Raw genomic sequence first — 12774 nt, 5'->3', positions numbered from 1 at the left:
TCTCCTTTTGAGGTGCCTGTGTTTGCACCCTAATATGTTCAAGATGCATTCAGTTTTAATTAGTCAACCAAAATTTCTCCTGGAAAAAGATCAGCTAAATCAAAGGGTCAGGGGTGGGAGACAATGCTGTTTTGGTGGCTGGTTGCACACAGTTCTTCACACTTGAAATATACCCACCCAGGAGTCTGTTCTGGGGAACAGGATCCGGCTTTTGGAGGTGCACACAATAATCTCCTGACCAGTGAGCCTCAGCCCAGTGATAGGTTAGGAAGGTGGTACCCTATGGCCAGGAGCTGGCTCCAGTTACAAGCAGCAGGTGTCAGGGAAAACCACCAAGGCAAGCCCCGCCCACACCGCTCATTGGTGACAGGGTAATTGGTCCCGAAGTGCTGCACAGACCTTTCTTAAAGCTGTGCAGCACATCTGCTAGGCGTCTGGGAAGAGCTGGATAAAGTGGAGTGCCACTTGCAAACCTGTTCTTTCCAGCCCCGCCCCCCCCAACTCACCTGTATGAATCTTGATCAAGAACTGAACTATTAATTCCTCAGGTACAGGTTGACAGAAATGTGTCTATCCATGTTGCCAGCAGGGGTGGGGGTATTTGAGGGGACTCCACAGTTTCTCCAAATGCTAGAAAGCCTGTTCTGAGGGCAACGAGTAGAAAATAGAAAGAAGGCCAGTTCTGCTAAGAATAACACCATGTGCAGATTCTGCTCAGATGGGGACTAGCCAGCCGGTGTTCTCAAGGCCGTCGCTGGCAGGAAGACATCATGGGTCCTGTATGTAAGCAAATATGTGGTGGAGAAGTGGGAGAGAAAGAGAAGCGGGATGGTTCGTGCGCTGTGGAGAGAGACCTAATGGAAGAATGAAGCCAGAGAGGAGCAGGCTGAGGAGGAGGTCTGGGGGCTACCCAGGGCTGTGGCGCTATCTGGTCAGGCTACTGCCAAGGCCACGTCTGGGTCCCTGGTCCAGTTGAAGCTGGGGTCTTTGTTGAAGTCTGTGGCCCAGGTGGCCACGAGGGCCCACATCAGAGACCCCAGGATCTGGACCACAGCCTGCAGCCTTGGAATCTGGGGGCCATGCCACAGCAGAGGCCATACAGATCTGCCACCCAGGGCTGCTGCCGAGAGCCGTGTCTGGGTCTGTGGCCCTATAGAGGCCGGGGTCTAGATTTGTGTGGGTGTGGCTCCTATTGCCGCCAAGGGTTGTGAGGATGCCAGGGTCAAGTTAGCCACCTAAATTCAGGTTGGTGTCCGAGTCCCGTATTGCCACCAAAGGTCCTATAGAAGCCCAGGGTTGGGGCTGCAACCTGAGGCCTTAGTGATGTCTGGGAGCCAAGCTGCTGCCAGAACCATCCTGACCTGAGTCGACAGCGTTTCCACCCAGAGGTAGGATGTAATCTGGGCCCAAGTTGCTGCCAAAGGCCATGTCTGGGTCCATAGTCCAGATATCTGCAGCTGGTCTTTGTTGATGTCTGTGGCCCATGTCACTCTAGGAGGCTTTAGGAACCATGACAGATGAAATCAGAGTCATGCTGAGCCGACCCCACACTTCAGTGGTCTGGGGCCCGCTCGCTGGACACTGCAGCAATAAAGCTGCCCCCAATCCTCCTGGGAGAGCTGGACTGTGCACTTGGGAGAGACAGCCCCATCCCTCGCCACAGGCATGGGTGGATCGACCCTGAGGGCATGGGTGGATCGACCCTGAGGGCATGGGTGGACTGGAGCTGACTCCACCCCCTTGCCTGAGGTGGGTGGCCCCAGTGCCCTAGACTGACCAGCTCAGCTACCACCCAGACCCACAGCTGGGCCTTGGGTTGTCCACCCTAGCATCTACCCCATGTAGGACCTACTCGAGCTCATGGAGGGACAGACAGGTCCTGTGGAACAAAACATACAGGATCTTCAAGATTCTGGGCATCATGGAATATCCCAGAGGAGTTCTGGTGAGCCTCCAGTGATGGTGGTGGACCAGAACCCAGAGGCCTTGAACCAGACCAGTGGCTCGTTGCAATGAACATTTGCTAGTACAGCTTATGGGATAAAGGTCTATTCTACATGATACACCAAGGCTCCCAATCCCACCAGGGGAAGTAAAATCAAAGAGTTTGTTGTTGGTTTGTTTTTTGCTTTGCTCTTATTTTTGTTTTGCTTGTTTGTTTTGTTTTCTTTTGGACGGAGCACTGAAGGGGTGAGGGGAGGATATGGGTGACCAGGAGGTGAACAGAATTATAGTACATGATGTGAAACTCCCAAAGAATCAGTGAAGAAGTTAAATTTTTAAAAAATGCTATGTGCCAATGTAAGATAATATTTTTATCTTGTAAAATAAGTTCTGAACAGTGTATTCTTCCAAATATTGATATATCCTAAGGATGTATTAGAAATTAACAAAAATATTTATTAAATTATTTAAGAGTAACCATACATTTTTGAATACTAATATCAATGGCATTTTATTGAAAATATCTATATTTTCCAAAACATAAAACTTTACTAAGGAAATTGACCTACATTGTTTTTTTGGAGACAGGGTTTCTCTGTGTAGCCCTCGCTGTCCTGGAACTCACTCTGTTGACCAGGGTGGCCTCGAAGTCACAGAGACCCGCCTGCCTCTGCCTCCTGAATGCTGGGATTTAAGATGTGCATCACCACTGCCTGGCTTCTTTTTCTGTTTTTGCAGATCTCGTTGCTATCAGCTTTACTAGCTGCAGCCGCAGAATCTTCACAGTTATTTGTTGTAATGTATTGTTCCAGTTTGAGCATGAGAAGAATTATCTCACGTAGATGATGTGCTTTGAAGCGAGGAAAATTTTCCTATCTTTCCCACATAGTTCAGATATTTGAAATGTCATCAAAATCAGACCAATAGCAAGTTTAGTTTTAATGTGTTGTCTGAAACTGTGTAAGTCTAAAGTTCCCCTCTTGGTGAAACTAATTCTGGGCCAATATTGTACTCTTAATGGATATTCTATCCCTAGCATATCTTGAATGTGTGAGGGTCAAATTTGAACTAAACTAAGACCACTCCTCTTATGCCCTCTCCATGATCCCAAGTTTCCCCAAGTTCCTGAAAGGAGTCAACTCCACCCTGGGTATGACCGATGAGGGTATGATTGATGACAGCTACTAACCACATGGCTAATGGCAGCTACTAACCACATGCCTCAACCACACCTGATGTATTTTTAACTACTTTACTCTTCAACTCTGTACTTCCGCCGTCACCATAACCAATTAGGATAAATGTCAGCTACCCCGAGACCCTCTGACAGCAAGGTCAAAGGCAAAGTGGGTTAGAGTCCCACCTGGGTTGTGATACTGTCAGTGGACACGTTGGAGGGCAGAGATCACGGGTATCCAAAAGACGTTTTATGTCTGCACAGTTTTTGGTGTTATTGAGCCTGGAGGATTGCTCCCTCCTGAGAACACCAAGCCATCACAGGTTTTGAAACTCTGTTGGTTGTCTAGTCAGGCCAAAATCTTTTTGCGTGCCCTTGGTTTTACGTGTTGTCTACTGTTCGGTATCTTTGTGTATCTGAGTGAGATGGACACAGTAAGGCAGACAGCTTCTTCCCCACCAGATCTTCCTTAACCCGTTGCCCAGTCATGAGCACATGCACTCACATCCTGCCAGTTCTGATTCAACCTGTCACCTTTGGCAGCTCTGTTACCATATGGCACCAGTTGGAGCAGTGTGTGAGAAAGTGTGCCATCCAGACAGAGCTTGGTAAAGAAAAGGGAAGGGAGAAAGAGGCAGAGAGCTCTCTCTTCAAAAGAAAGGCAGGGAAAAATGAAAAAGAGGGCAGAAGACTAAAGAGAAACGGACTGAAGGTATATGGAAAGTTGCAGAAGTAGGGGATGGAAAATATCTTTGCTAAGGCTTTTCATACCTGCAAATACTAAATTAAAAAAACAACATGAGTTAAAAATTTTTGACTTTAAGGTTAATTCTGGTTAAAAAATGACTTGTTTATATGTATGCTTGTTTTGTTAAACAGTTTGCCTGTGATTTCTGGTGTACGTGATTTTTGTTGCAAGCGTGGAGTGGAGAAAAGTGGTTTGGATATTTTGCTGTCTCTGCAGCAACAGCAGCCAGTCAACATCCGCTACTGTTGTGACCAAATTTATGGACATGACTCAGATCTCTGAGCTCTGGTCACCAGATTCAGATTAGCAGGAATTCAGATGCTTTTTAATGTAGTATTTTATGATGCTCTTTATTGAAAAACTGGCTCTAGGGTTGGATTATGGCTCTTCCTTCACTAGACCCATGCTTATTTAAAAGTTTCCTCTGCCACTCTGTCAGTCTGAGCCCCTGGCACGGTGACATGGAGATGAAAACAAAGCAGAACAGCCAAAAACCTTGAATTTGGCATACAGGTACAAAATAAAACTAGTTAAAAAGTTTACCAGTAACCAAAATTGGTATGATTCCATTTGCAGAGAATATACCTTGCTTTAGCACCTAAATTTTGTGATTTAAGAGTCACACAGGTAATGATGGCTTTAAACACATAGATAAATCATAGGAGACAGTTGAGATTACAGTTCCAAAGAAAGTCCAGTTACAAGGATGGGTCTTACCAGTTTTAAAAATGTCAATGCCAGCTGATAATAACCAAAAGCACCAGCTACAGTGAAACTGAACACGCTGTGTGACATTTGAGATTATAAAATGTTTTATATGGTTGAGATTTGGACTTAAAAAGCCAAAAATTAAAGTCATGGCCATAAGCACCAGGTGCTAACCAGAAACTGGGATGTTCATCACTTGCGATGCAGCAAGACAATGACCTAAGTAGTCTGGCAAAGGGATTGAAACAGTTTCTAAGCCCATGGGTGATGTAGGAGTGTTTCTATCTATCTGCTGTTTCATTGGTTAATTAATAAACAAACTGCTTGGCCTGATAGATTAGAACAGAGGTGGGTGGAGTAGACAGAACAGAATGCTGGGAAGAGGGAAGTGAGGCAGATGCCTCGGGCAATTGCTATGCCTCTCCTCTCTGGGTCAGACGTGATAGAGCCAGCTGCCAGGTCAGACATGCTGAATCTTTCCCGGTAAGACACCACTCATGGTGCTACATAGATTATTAGATATGGTTTAAAGCAAGATATGTGAGAATTAACTAATAAGAGGCTGAAACTAATGGGCCAGGCAGTGTTTAAATGAATACAGTTTGTGTGTTGTTATTTCAGGGCATAAGCCAGCCAGGTGGCCGGGAGCGGGACGGCGGGAACGCAGCCCACTGCTCCACACTACACATGGGTCTTCTTTGGGGGTTGTATAGGGAAAGCCTAGGATCACCTGCATGTCAGATGTTTAAATTGAGATTCATAGCAATGGAAAAAGTTCAGTTGTAAAAGAACAATGAGGAACTATACTAAAAAGGTCACAGCATCAAAAATGTTGAGAACCAATGGATTGTGTTAAAAGGAACTTGTGACCCTTCCACTAACATATGGCTGTGATGCCTTAGAATTTGTCCGGGGTAATGCTGGTCCCTGGGCCTCTCCTGTTCCCATTTCTCCCTGGGACCTTTTCCTTGCCTTCCCAGGAGACAGTCTTAGCAGCTGGATACAACCTTGTGTTCTGATAATAAAATGGCCAATTTAGTTCTTTATTAGCTTCACTTCAAAATCGTTATTGTTAAAGCTAAAGCTAAACCCAACAAAAATGTAATGTACAGTTCCAGTCTTATAAAAGCTGCTAACTTACTGTAGACTGTTAAAATGTGTATGATTATATATGTAAATGTAGTGTGTATGTATGTATGTATGTATATGTATATTAATTGCAAGATATCCTTAAAGTACTCACTTAGTCCCCTGCATGTGTTTTCAAAGTCAAGTTTAAAACAAATAACATCGTTTGTCTAATCAGACATACTTAGGCAGCCATCAAATATGTCAGAGATCTGCAGAATATGGCATTTTAAAATTGTTTTTAAAATAACATTGTTATAAACATTGTTAAAAATGTTTATCAAAAGCATCTGGTGTTAGGAATATTTCTTAATATTAGCTCTCTACCGATGCAAAGTTCCCAATCAAGCCGAATCAAAACAAGCCAAATTAAGAAATATCCAGGTTTAATGGGAGAGCTGCACTCTAGGGTGGCCCCGAGGGGGAACCGGGAAGCCACAGGACCGTGACCCCCCCCCCCTCAGGAAGAAAGGGAGACCACGTGTTCCTCTTTTGGGAGATCACTTAAGTACCCTGGGGAGTGGTCCTATCCCCATCCCCAAGGAGGGGTCAGGATCTGGCCTGCTGGGATTTGGAGTCCAGACTGGGCCTGGGGGCTGGGATAAATGCAAGGGACTAGGGCCTATGCTCCTAACTTGACATCTGGCTCACAGCTGTTCCTGCTGGATGCTTCTGGTGAACACCCCATTGCCTGAATTCCCTCTCTTCTTTTGATTGGCACTTCAGCCTTTGTCAGCTTCCACAGTCAGCTGGAAGATGCCACAAAAAAGAATAAGTCATCCTGGGCTCCCTGGTGAAAGTGCTAAGTCAAAGAAAAAAAAACTCCCTTACATGGGTGGGGGGACCATCCAGGAATTAGAAGACTGAAGAGTCCCATGATTGGTGCCCTGCTTACAAATCAGAAGGAGGGAATGTGAGGGTCAAATTTGAACTAAACTAAGACCATCCCTCTTATGCCCTCTCTATGATCCCAGGTTCCCCCAAGTTCCTGAAACAAGTCAACTCCACCCTGGGTATGACTGATGAGGGTATTATTGATGACAGCCACTAACCACACAGCTAGTGACAGCTACTAACGGCAGGCCTGATGTATTTTTAACTACTTTACTTTTCAGTTCTCCACTTCCCCTTGCCATAACCAATCAGGCTAAACGTCAGCTACCCTGAGACCCTCTGACAAGGCTGTGACCCACCTGTGGTTTTGCCTTGTGGTTTCTCTCTATATAAACCCTAATCTGTGCAATGCCAAGGACCTCCACTCGCTGCACTGGAGTGCCAGACAGCGAACCAAGCCCAGGCCTACAATCAATAAACCCCTTGTGTTTGCATTGGATCCAGCTCTGTGGTGGACTTGTTTGGGGGTCTCGGGACATGGGCACAGCACACGCATCATTGACTGCTGAGTTCTGCGGGTCTAAGTACTGATCCACTGCACTACAATCACGTTCATCACATCCCTGCCAATTTCATCTGAAAGCCTTCCATCTAAGAATGCACCAGTATTTAGAGAAAGGGCCTTTATGAGGGAAATTGATTAAAAGAGACCCTTAGGGTAGTCCCTCTTCCACTCACCTGTGTTCTTATATGAAGAGGAGACCAAGTGCCTGGAACACAAAACAGCCGCATCCGCTTCTGGGAGCCCGTCAAGGCCAAGTACAAACCTATCAATTACAGAGCTGCCGGTTCCCAGCCTGCGGCACAGTCTTTGCCGTCTCCGAGAAACTCAAGATCCACAGGTGTGCTCCTGCATGGGAAAAGCCTTTCTAAAGTGAATCTGATGGCGGTGACCAGAACTTTGCCAGTAACAGTGACTGAAAGAAGCACTACCATTTCCATAGCAGAGGCAAGTCTTCCTCCTTTAAGACTCAACACTGTGCTCACCCACGCTCTCCGAGGAAGCACTTGAAGGTCACGGCAAGATGCCACACCTTTTCTGGGCTACTCATCAGTGGGGACTCCAGTGGGCGACCCTTTGTTACGTGACACCAACCAGGTGGCTGTCCAACAGTCTGTTCCTTCAGGCGACCAACCTCAATGGTTGGTAATTTGCCAGGCCACTGGGTCCCAACCCACCTCCACACACCTTCCAACAAAGGAACCACCTCTAGTGGTGAAGGAGAGGAAACGTATCATGAAGACCGTACATTAGAATTCTTATTAATACGTGAGATAGTGTGGGAGTCCTTGGAACATGGCCTAACCTTGGACGAGCCTGAGACAAACTGGTGACTCAGACTTGTTACTAGGTCTAATTAGCCCTATTTATTCAGTATAAAATGTTATGATATTTGTACATTTAATTAATTTAATTAAAATACTTGGTTTTTTCTCTTAAAAATAAAGCAAACAGGACATACTCGTGATCCAGCACTGAAAAGGCAACAACAGAAAAATCCCCAGGGCTTGATGGCAGCCACTAGAGTCAAAGGAAAGAGCAGGAGTGGCGTGGAATGTGGACTTCCAGGCATGTTCATATGTCAGCATCCTGTCATGGAAGGAGAAGGGGCCTACAGGGAGGGCCTGTTCATCCCTGCGGATGGATATGCTGTTAATCATTGCTGGGGGGAGAGAGAGGGAGGTGTTCCTCAATGGTGTACCCACTGGGAAGGTGGCCATGCTCCTGTAAGTCAACCCCTCCATGCTCCTGTAAGCAGCCCTAATGAACCCATTGGGCCACCAAACATAATAATAAATTTTTTAAAACATGAAAGTAGAAGTGGAAGAATTCAGAAAGATGAAGATTGTGGGGAGTGGGACAGGGACAAGGCAGTAACAACCTGTAAACAGGATTAAAATGCATTATATATGTGTGTGAAAATGTCATAATAAAACCCATTATTATGTATCAACAAAGAATGAATGTTATGGGTTGGCCAGATGGCTTGGTAGGTAAAGGTGCTTGTTGCCAAACCTGATGACCTGAGTTTGACCCACAGAATCCATGTGGTGGTAGGCAACAGCTAATTCCCACAAACTATCCTCTGATCTCCACGTATGTGCCAAGACACATGAACACACCCTAAATGAATAAATGATGAAATAAGTGTAATAAAAATAAATTTAGAAAAAGAAAAAGAAAAACCAGGACTGGGAACATAGATCAATGGTAGAGTGCTTACCTAGAATGAATGAGTTCCATTTTCAGCACTGAAAAAAAAAGTAATAACAAATAAAGAGAGCAATGAAGCTGAACTTATTCGTGACAGGGGACAGACCTCGAGGTGGACTGTAGTCAGGAAAATGAGTGGAGGTGGAAGAATTAGGATCTACATTGCCAATACATGTGTGTGTGTGTGTGTGTGTGTGTGTGTGTGTGTGTTGAGGGGGGTGGATCTACTAAAGGGATTAAAAAGAGAACATTAGGTCAGAACTTAACTCACAAACCAGGCCCTCCGTGTCCCGGAGTGCTTCTCAGATGCCTTTGACACCATAATGAGGGCTGCTTTTGTGTCTGCTTGTTAGACCTAATTCCACAAAGCCCCCTCACTGTGAAGCACACACTTACTGCACTGCCAGCAGATCCTGCACTGTGCCTGTATCCAAAAGCCCTTGTCAAAAGCAAGACAAAACCCACAGGGACAAGAAAACAAAAAAACTTAAATTTCTAAAGTTTATTATTTTATGTTCTTATTACTGATCTTACTGTACTTGATATTTTTAAAGAAGATTTTTTTCAGTATCTTTCCTTGTGTGATTTAGAAAACAAATCAAAACCAAACAAAATGCAGCCTCCTTAAAATAACTCCATAGAGGACACTGCTGCGATTATTCAAGCAGAAGTGGGGATGAGCGACTGAGCCAGACAACTGGGAACTGTGATGTCTTACACACCAGAAGAGATGCCAGTGCTTCCTTACCCCTCTATGGTGGGCTTTGTGGTCGTTTCCAGGTGCTGCCTCTTGCTGTGTACAAACTTGTTGAATAGTATGGGGTTAGGTTTCAACCATGAGTTTTTGGGTTACTTATGTGGGTAGTGAAGTCCAAGGGAGTGTCAGGATGGCACCCTGCCTACTTTTTGAGTCTTAGAGAGCAAACAAAAAACAACAAAAAACTTGGGCCAAAACTGTTCTTTTTTACTACTGTGTAGTAAGGAGGTCACTTGTTTATCCCGGCCACCCAGAACAAAATAATCACACAGAAACTGTATTAATTAAATCAGCGCTTGGCCCATTAGCTCTAGCTTCTTATTGGCTAACTCTTATATATTAATTTAACCCATCTCCATTAATCTGTGCATCACCACAAGGTTGTGGCCTACTAACAAGATTTCAACATGTCTGTCTCCAGCAGCGGCTCCATGGCTTCTCTCTGACTTCTCCATCTTCCTCCCAGCATTCAGCTTAGTTCCCCCCCCCCCCACCTAACTAAGTTCTGCCCTGCTATAGGTCCAGAGCAGTTTCTTTATTAGCCAATTGTAGTCACAGCATACAGAGGGGATCCCACATCACAACTACATTACACTGCTTTCTTTTTAAAAGAAGGTCTTTATTCTTAATGCATTTTCCTTTCACTTGTGCCGTGAGCATTATATCTTCCATTTGAAAATGGCAATGTGAGTATATGGTTTACATGACAAGAGGAAGCCTTGCTCTACATGTTAAAAACTGTAAAAGGTTGTAGTTCCCACCAAACACTGATGAATGTGAGACCTTTGGCACAGCTGTCAAGTCGGGATGCAAAGGGTCAAGGACCTGTTACAGTAATTCTTACTCAATTTATATTTGGTTGGCATAACACATCTCCTGTGTAAACATAAACATCACACCCACATACTGAAGAACAGTAATTTATCCTCACAGACCCTGACCCCCCGAATTTGTAAGAATCTGTTTGTGTGCTGTGAGCGGTTGATGTAGTCTTGTCACTGTAAATAACTGTCTGTGAATACTTTTATTTGCACATATTTTTAATTAATTTGCTTTTAGAGATTCTCTTTTTAAATTAATTTAATTTAAAAATTAATTGTTAATTAATTTGTTTTAGAGAGTCTCTTTTTTCTGGAACAGTTCAAAGCACATCAAAGAAATATACATTTTGATAAAAATTGTCCTTTACGATCTATGGTTTAAGAAAAAAGAAAAGAAAATGAGAAAATACAAAATACACTTTTTAGCTCCCTTTAGTGGGCAAGGTAACAACCTTGTGACAACTGAGACGCTTCCTGCACGTCTTTTTGCTTCCTGTTGGTGAGACTGTGAAGTTTACAGAAACATTACCAGCTCAGTGCATGCTTTCATTACTTAGACAAATTCAATGGTGACTTCAGATTGTTGTCGTAACTATGACACACACAGACCCTCCTTTACAAAGAGAAAGACCGTGAATATAAAATAATCTACATAAAAAGGAGCAGCCAGAGAGTAAAGCACAGAAATGCAATTCCAGCTCTCAGGGACCAAAGCAGGGGATAACAAAGTCAAGACTTGCCTGGACTAGAGAGTGACTTCAAGGCTAGTTGGGCAACTTAGTGAGACTTTGCCTTAAAATGCAAGGTAAGCACATGTCTAGAGGTCAGTGGCAGAGAGCTTGCCCGTCATGGTCTAGGCCACAGTACTACCTGCAAAAGCAGGTGTGATGAGAACACACTGGTGCCGGGCCATGCATGAGAAGGGAGGCGACATCAAGAGCGTAGCTGTCTTCCCCTAAGGGAGAGCCTCAGAGGAGACCAGGCCTCCTAGCGCCTCACCCTGGGACATGGAGCTTCAATGCTGTTGTTTAGCCACTCGCTCCGAGATATTTCGCGTTGGCAGCACTGGGAAATGAAAACGGCATCACTCACCACATCCTCTCAGACCACCTCTGTGCCTTGTGTCCCTTGAAGGCCTTCTCCTGTCTGGTGGATCAGCTCAAGCATACGTGAGCCTCTTATTGCCCTTCAGGCTGAACTGGGAGCCTCTCAGTACTTGAGTCGGTGACTGTCCACAGACTCAGTGCATCAATGCACTCAATGTCTTCTTCTTTGAGGTACCGTGAGTAGGCCTTTGAGTGTGTCTCACAGTTCTCTTTCTGCTCCGCATTCCCAGTGTGCAGTGCAGGGCTCACTAGTGTGTGTTTAGATGAACAGGCAAACTAAGGCAGCACAGTGAGTGCTGACTACCCTTTGCTTCTGCCTGGCAGCAACGCCTCTACCCCATTCCAGTCTCTGTACCAGCAGCCTCTGAGCCCAAGTGCATGTCCACTCTGATGGATTCGTGTCCCAGGACCTCCTGGCCCAAGGTCATAACCTCCTGTGTTTATTTATTATTAGTTTAGATATCACGTTAGCAACGTTATCACAATGTGAAAATGTGCTATTTTTCCTATACTACATCTTAAACAGCAGACCACAGTTAACCTTTGACTGGCAATAGTCTGAAAGAAAATAAATTTAACTTCCCATTAATATGACATTTTCATTCTTTAGGAAATATTGATGGAGGCGGGTCTTCTATCAATCTGTTGATTTCATTGGTTAATTAATAAAGAAAACTGCTTGGCCTAATAGGTTAGAAAATAGGTGGGTGGAGTAGACAGAACAGGAAGAAGGAAGTGAGGTAGATGGCTCAGACAATTGCCCTGCCTCTACAACCAGATGCCATGAAGCCAGCCACCAGGTCAGACATGCTTAATATTTCCCGGTAAGACACCACTTTGTGGTGTTACACAGATTATTAGATATGGGTTAAAGCAAGAGATGTGAGAATTAGACAATAAGAGGCTAGAAATAATGTGCCAGGCAGTGTTTAAAAGAATACAGTTTCCTTGTAATTATTTCGGGCCATAAGCTAGTCAAGCGGCCGAGAGCTGGGCGGGACGAAAAGCAGGCCTGCCTGCAGCTCCTCACTACAAAATATATAATGCATTTCAATTTCCCCAAGATGTTCACCAGGCAATGTTCTATTTTTGGGTGTTGGTGAATCCATTCATTAATTTTACAAATACCCACTAACTGCTGTTTGTGAGTCATAACAATTTTGATGCTAAGGATACAGCAATGAACCAGATGAATTACTTTGCTATAAAACTCAATGGTGCATCGTGTTTTAAAACCATCACACAAAAACTTTAATAGAATACATTAAATGTTTCA

General features: G+C 44.5%; 1 protein-coding gene across 1 annotated transcript; it reads left to right on the top strand.

Annotated features, from left to right (window-relative positions):
- Positions 1-3608: 3608 nt before the first annotated feature.
- On the top strand, positions 3609-8897 carry LOC119827352. The gene is made up of 3 exons (XM_042054040.1): positions 3609-3853; positions 7296-7548; positions 8049-8897. The coding sequence occupies exons 1-3, from the start codon at positions 3609-3611 to the stop codon at positions 8496-8498; spliced, it is 948 nt and encodes a 315-aa protein (XP_041909974.1). The 3' UTR covers positions 8499-8897.
- The last annotated feature ends 3877 nt before the right edge of the window (positions 8898-12774 follow it).

Source organism: Arvicola amphibius, chromosome 12 (assembly GCF_903992535.2).
Source record: "Arvicola amphibius chromosome 12, mArvAmp1.2, whole genome shotgun sequence".
NCBI lineage: Eukaryota > Metazoa > Chordata > Mammalia > Rodentia > Cricetidae > Arvicola > Arvicola amphibius.
The sequence above is the reverse complement of the archived record's forward strand: the minus strand, read 5'-3'. Positions and strand labels throughout refer to the sequence as shown.

Excerpts from the sequence above, each read along its gene's own strand:
- LOC119827352 (XM_042054040.1), top strand. The coding sequence starts at position 3,609 with ATGAGCACATGCACTCACATCCTGCCAGTTCTGATTCAACCTGTCACC. Across the intron at positions 3,854-7,295 it reads GTATATGGAAAGTTGCAGAA|AGGAGACCAAGTGCCTGGAA; the intron begins GTAGGGGATGGA and ends TCTTATATGAAG. Across the intron at positions 7,549-8,048 it reads CTACCATTTCCATAGCAGAG|CAAACAGGACATACTCGTGA; the intron begins GCAAGTCTTCCT and ends TTAAAAATAAAG.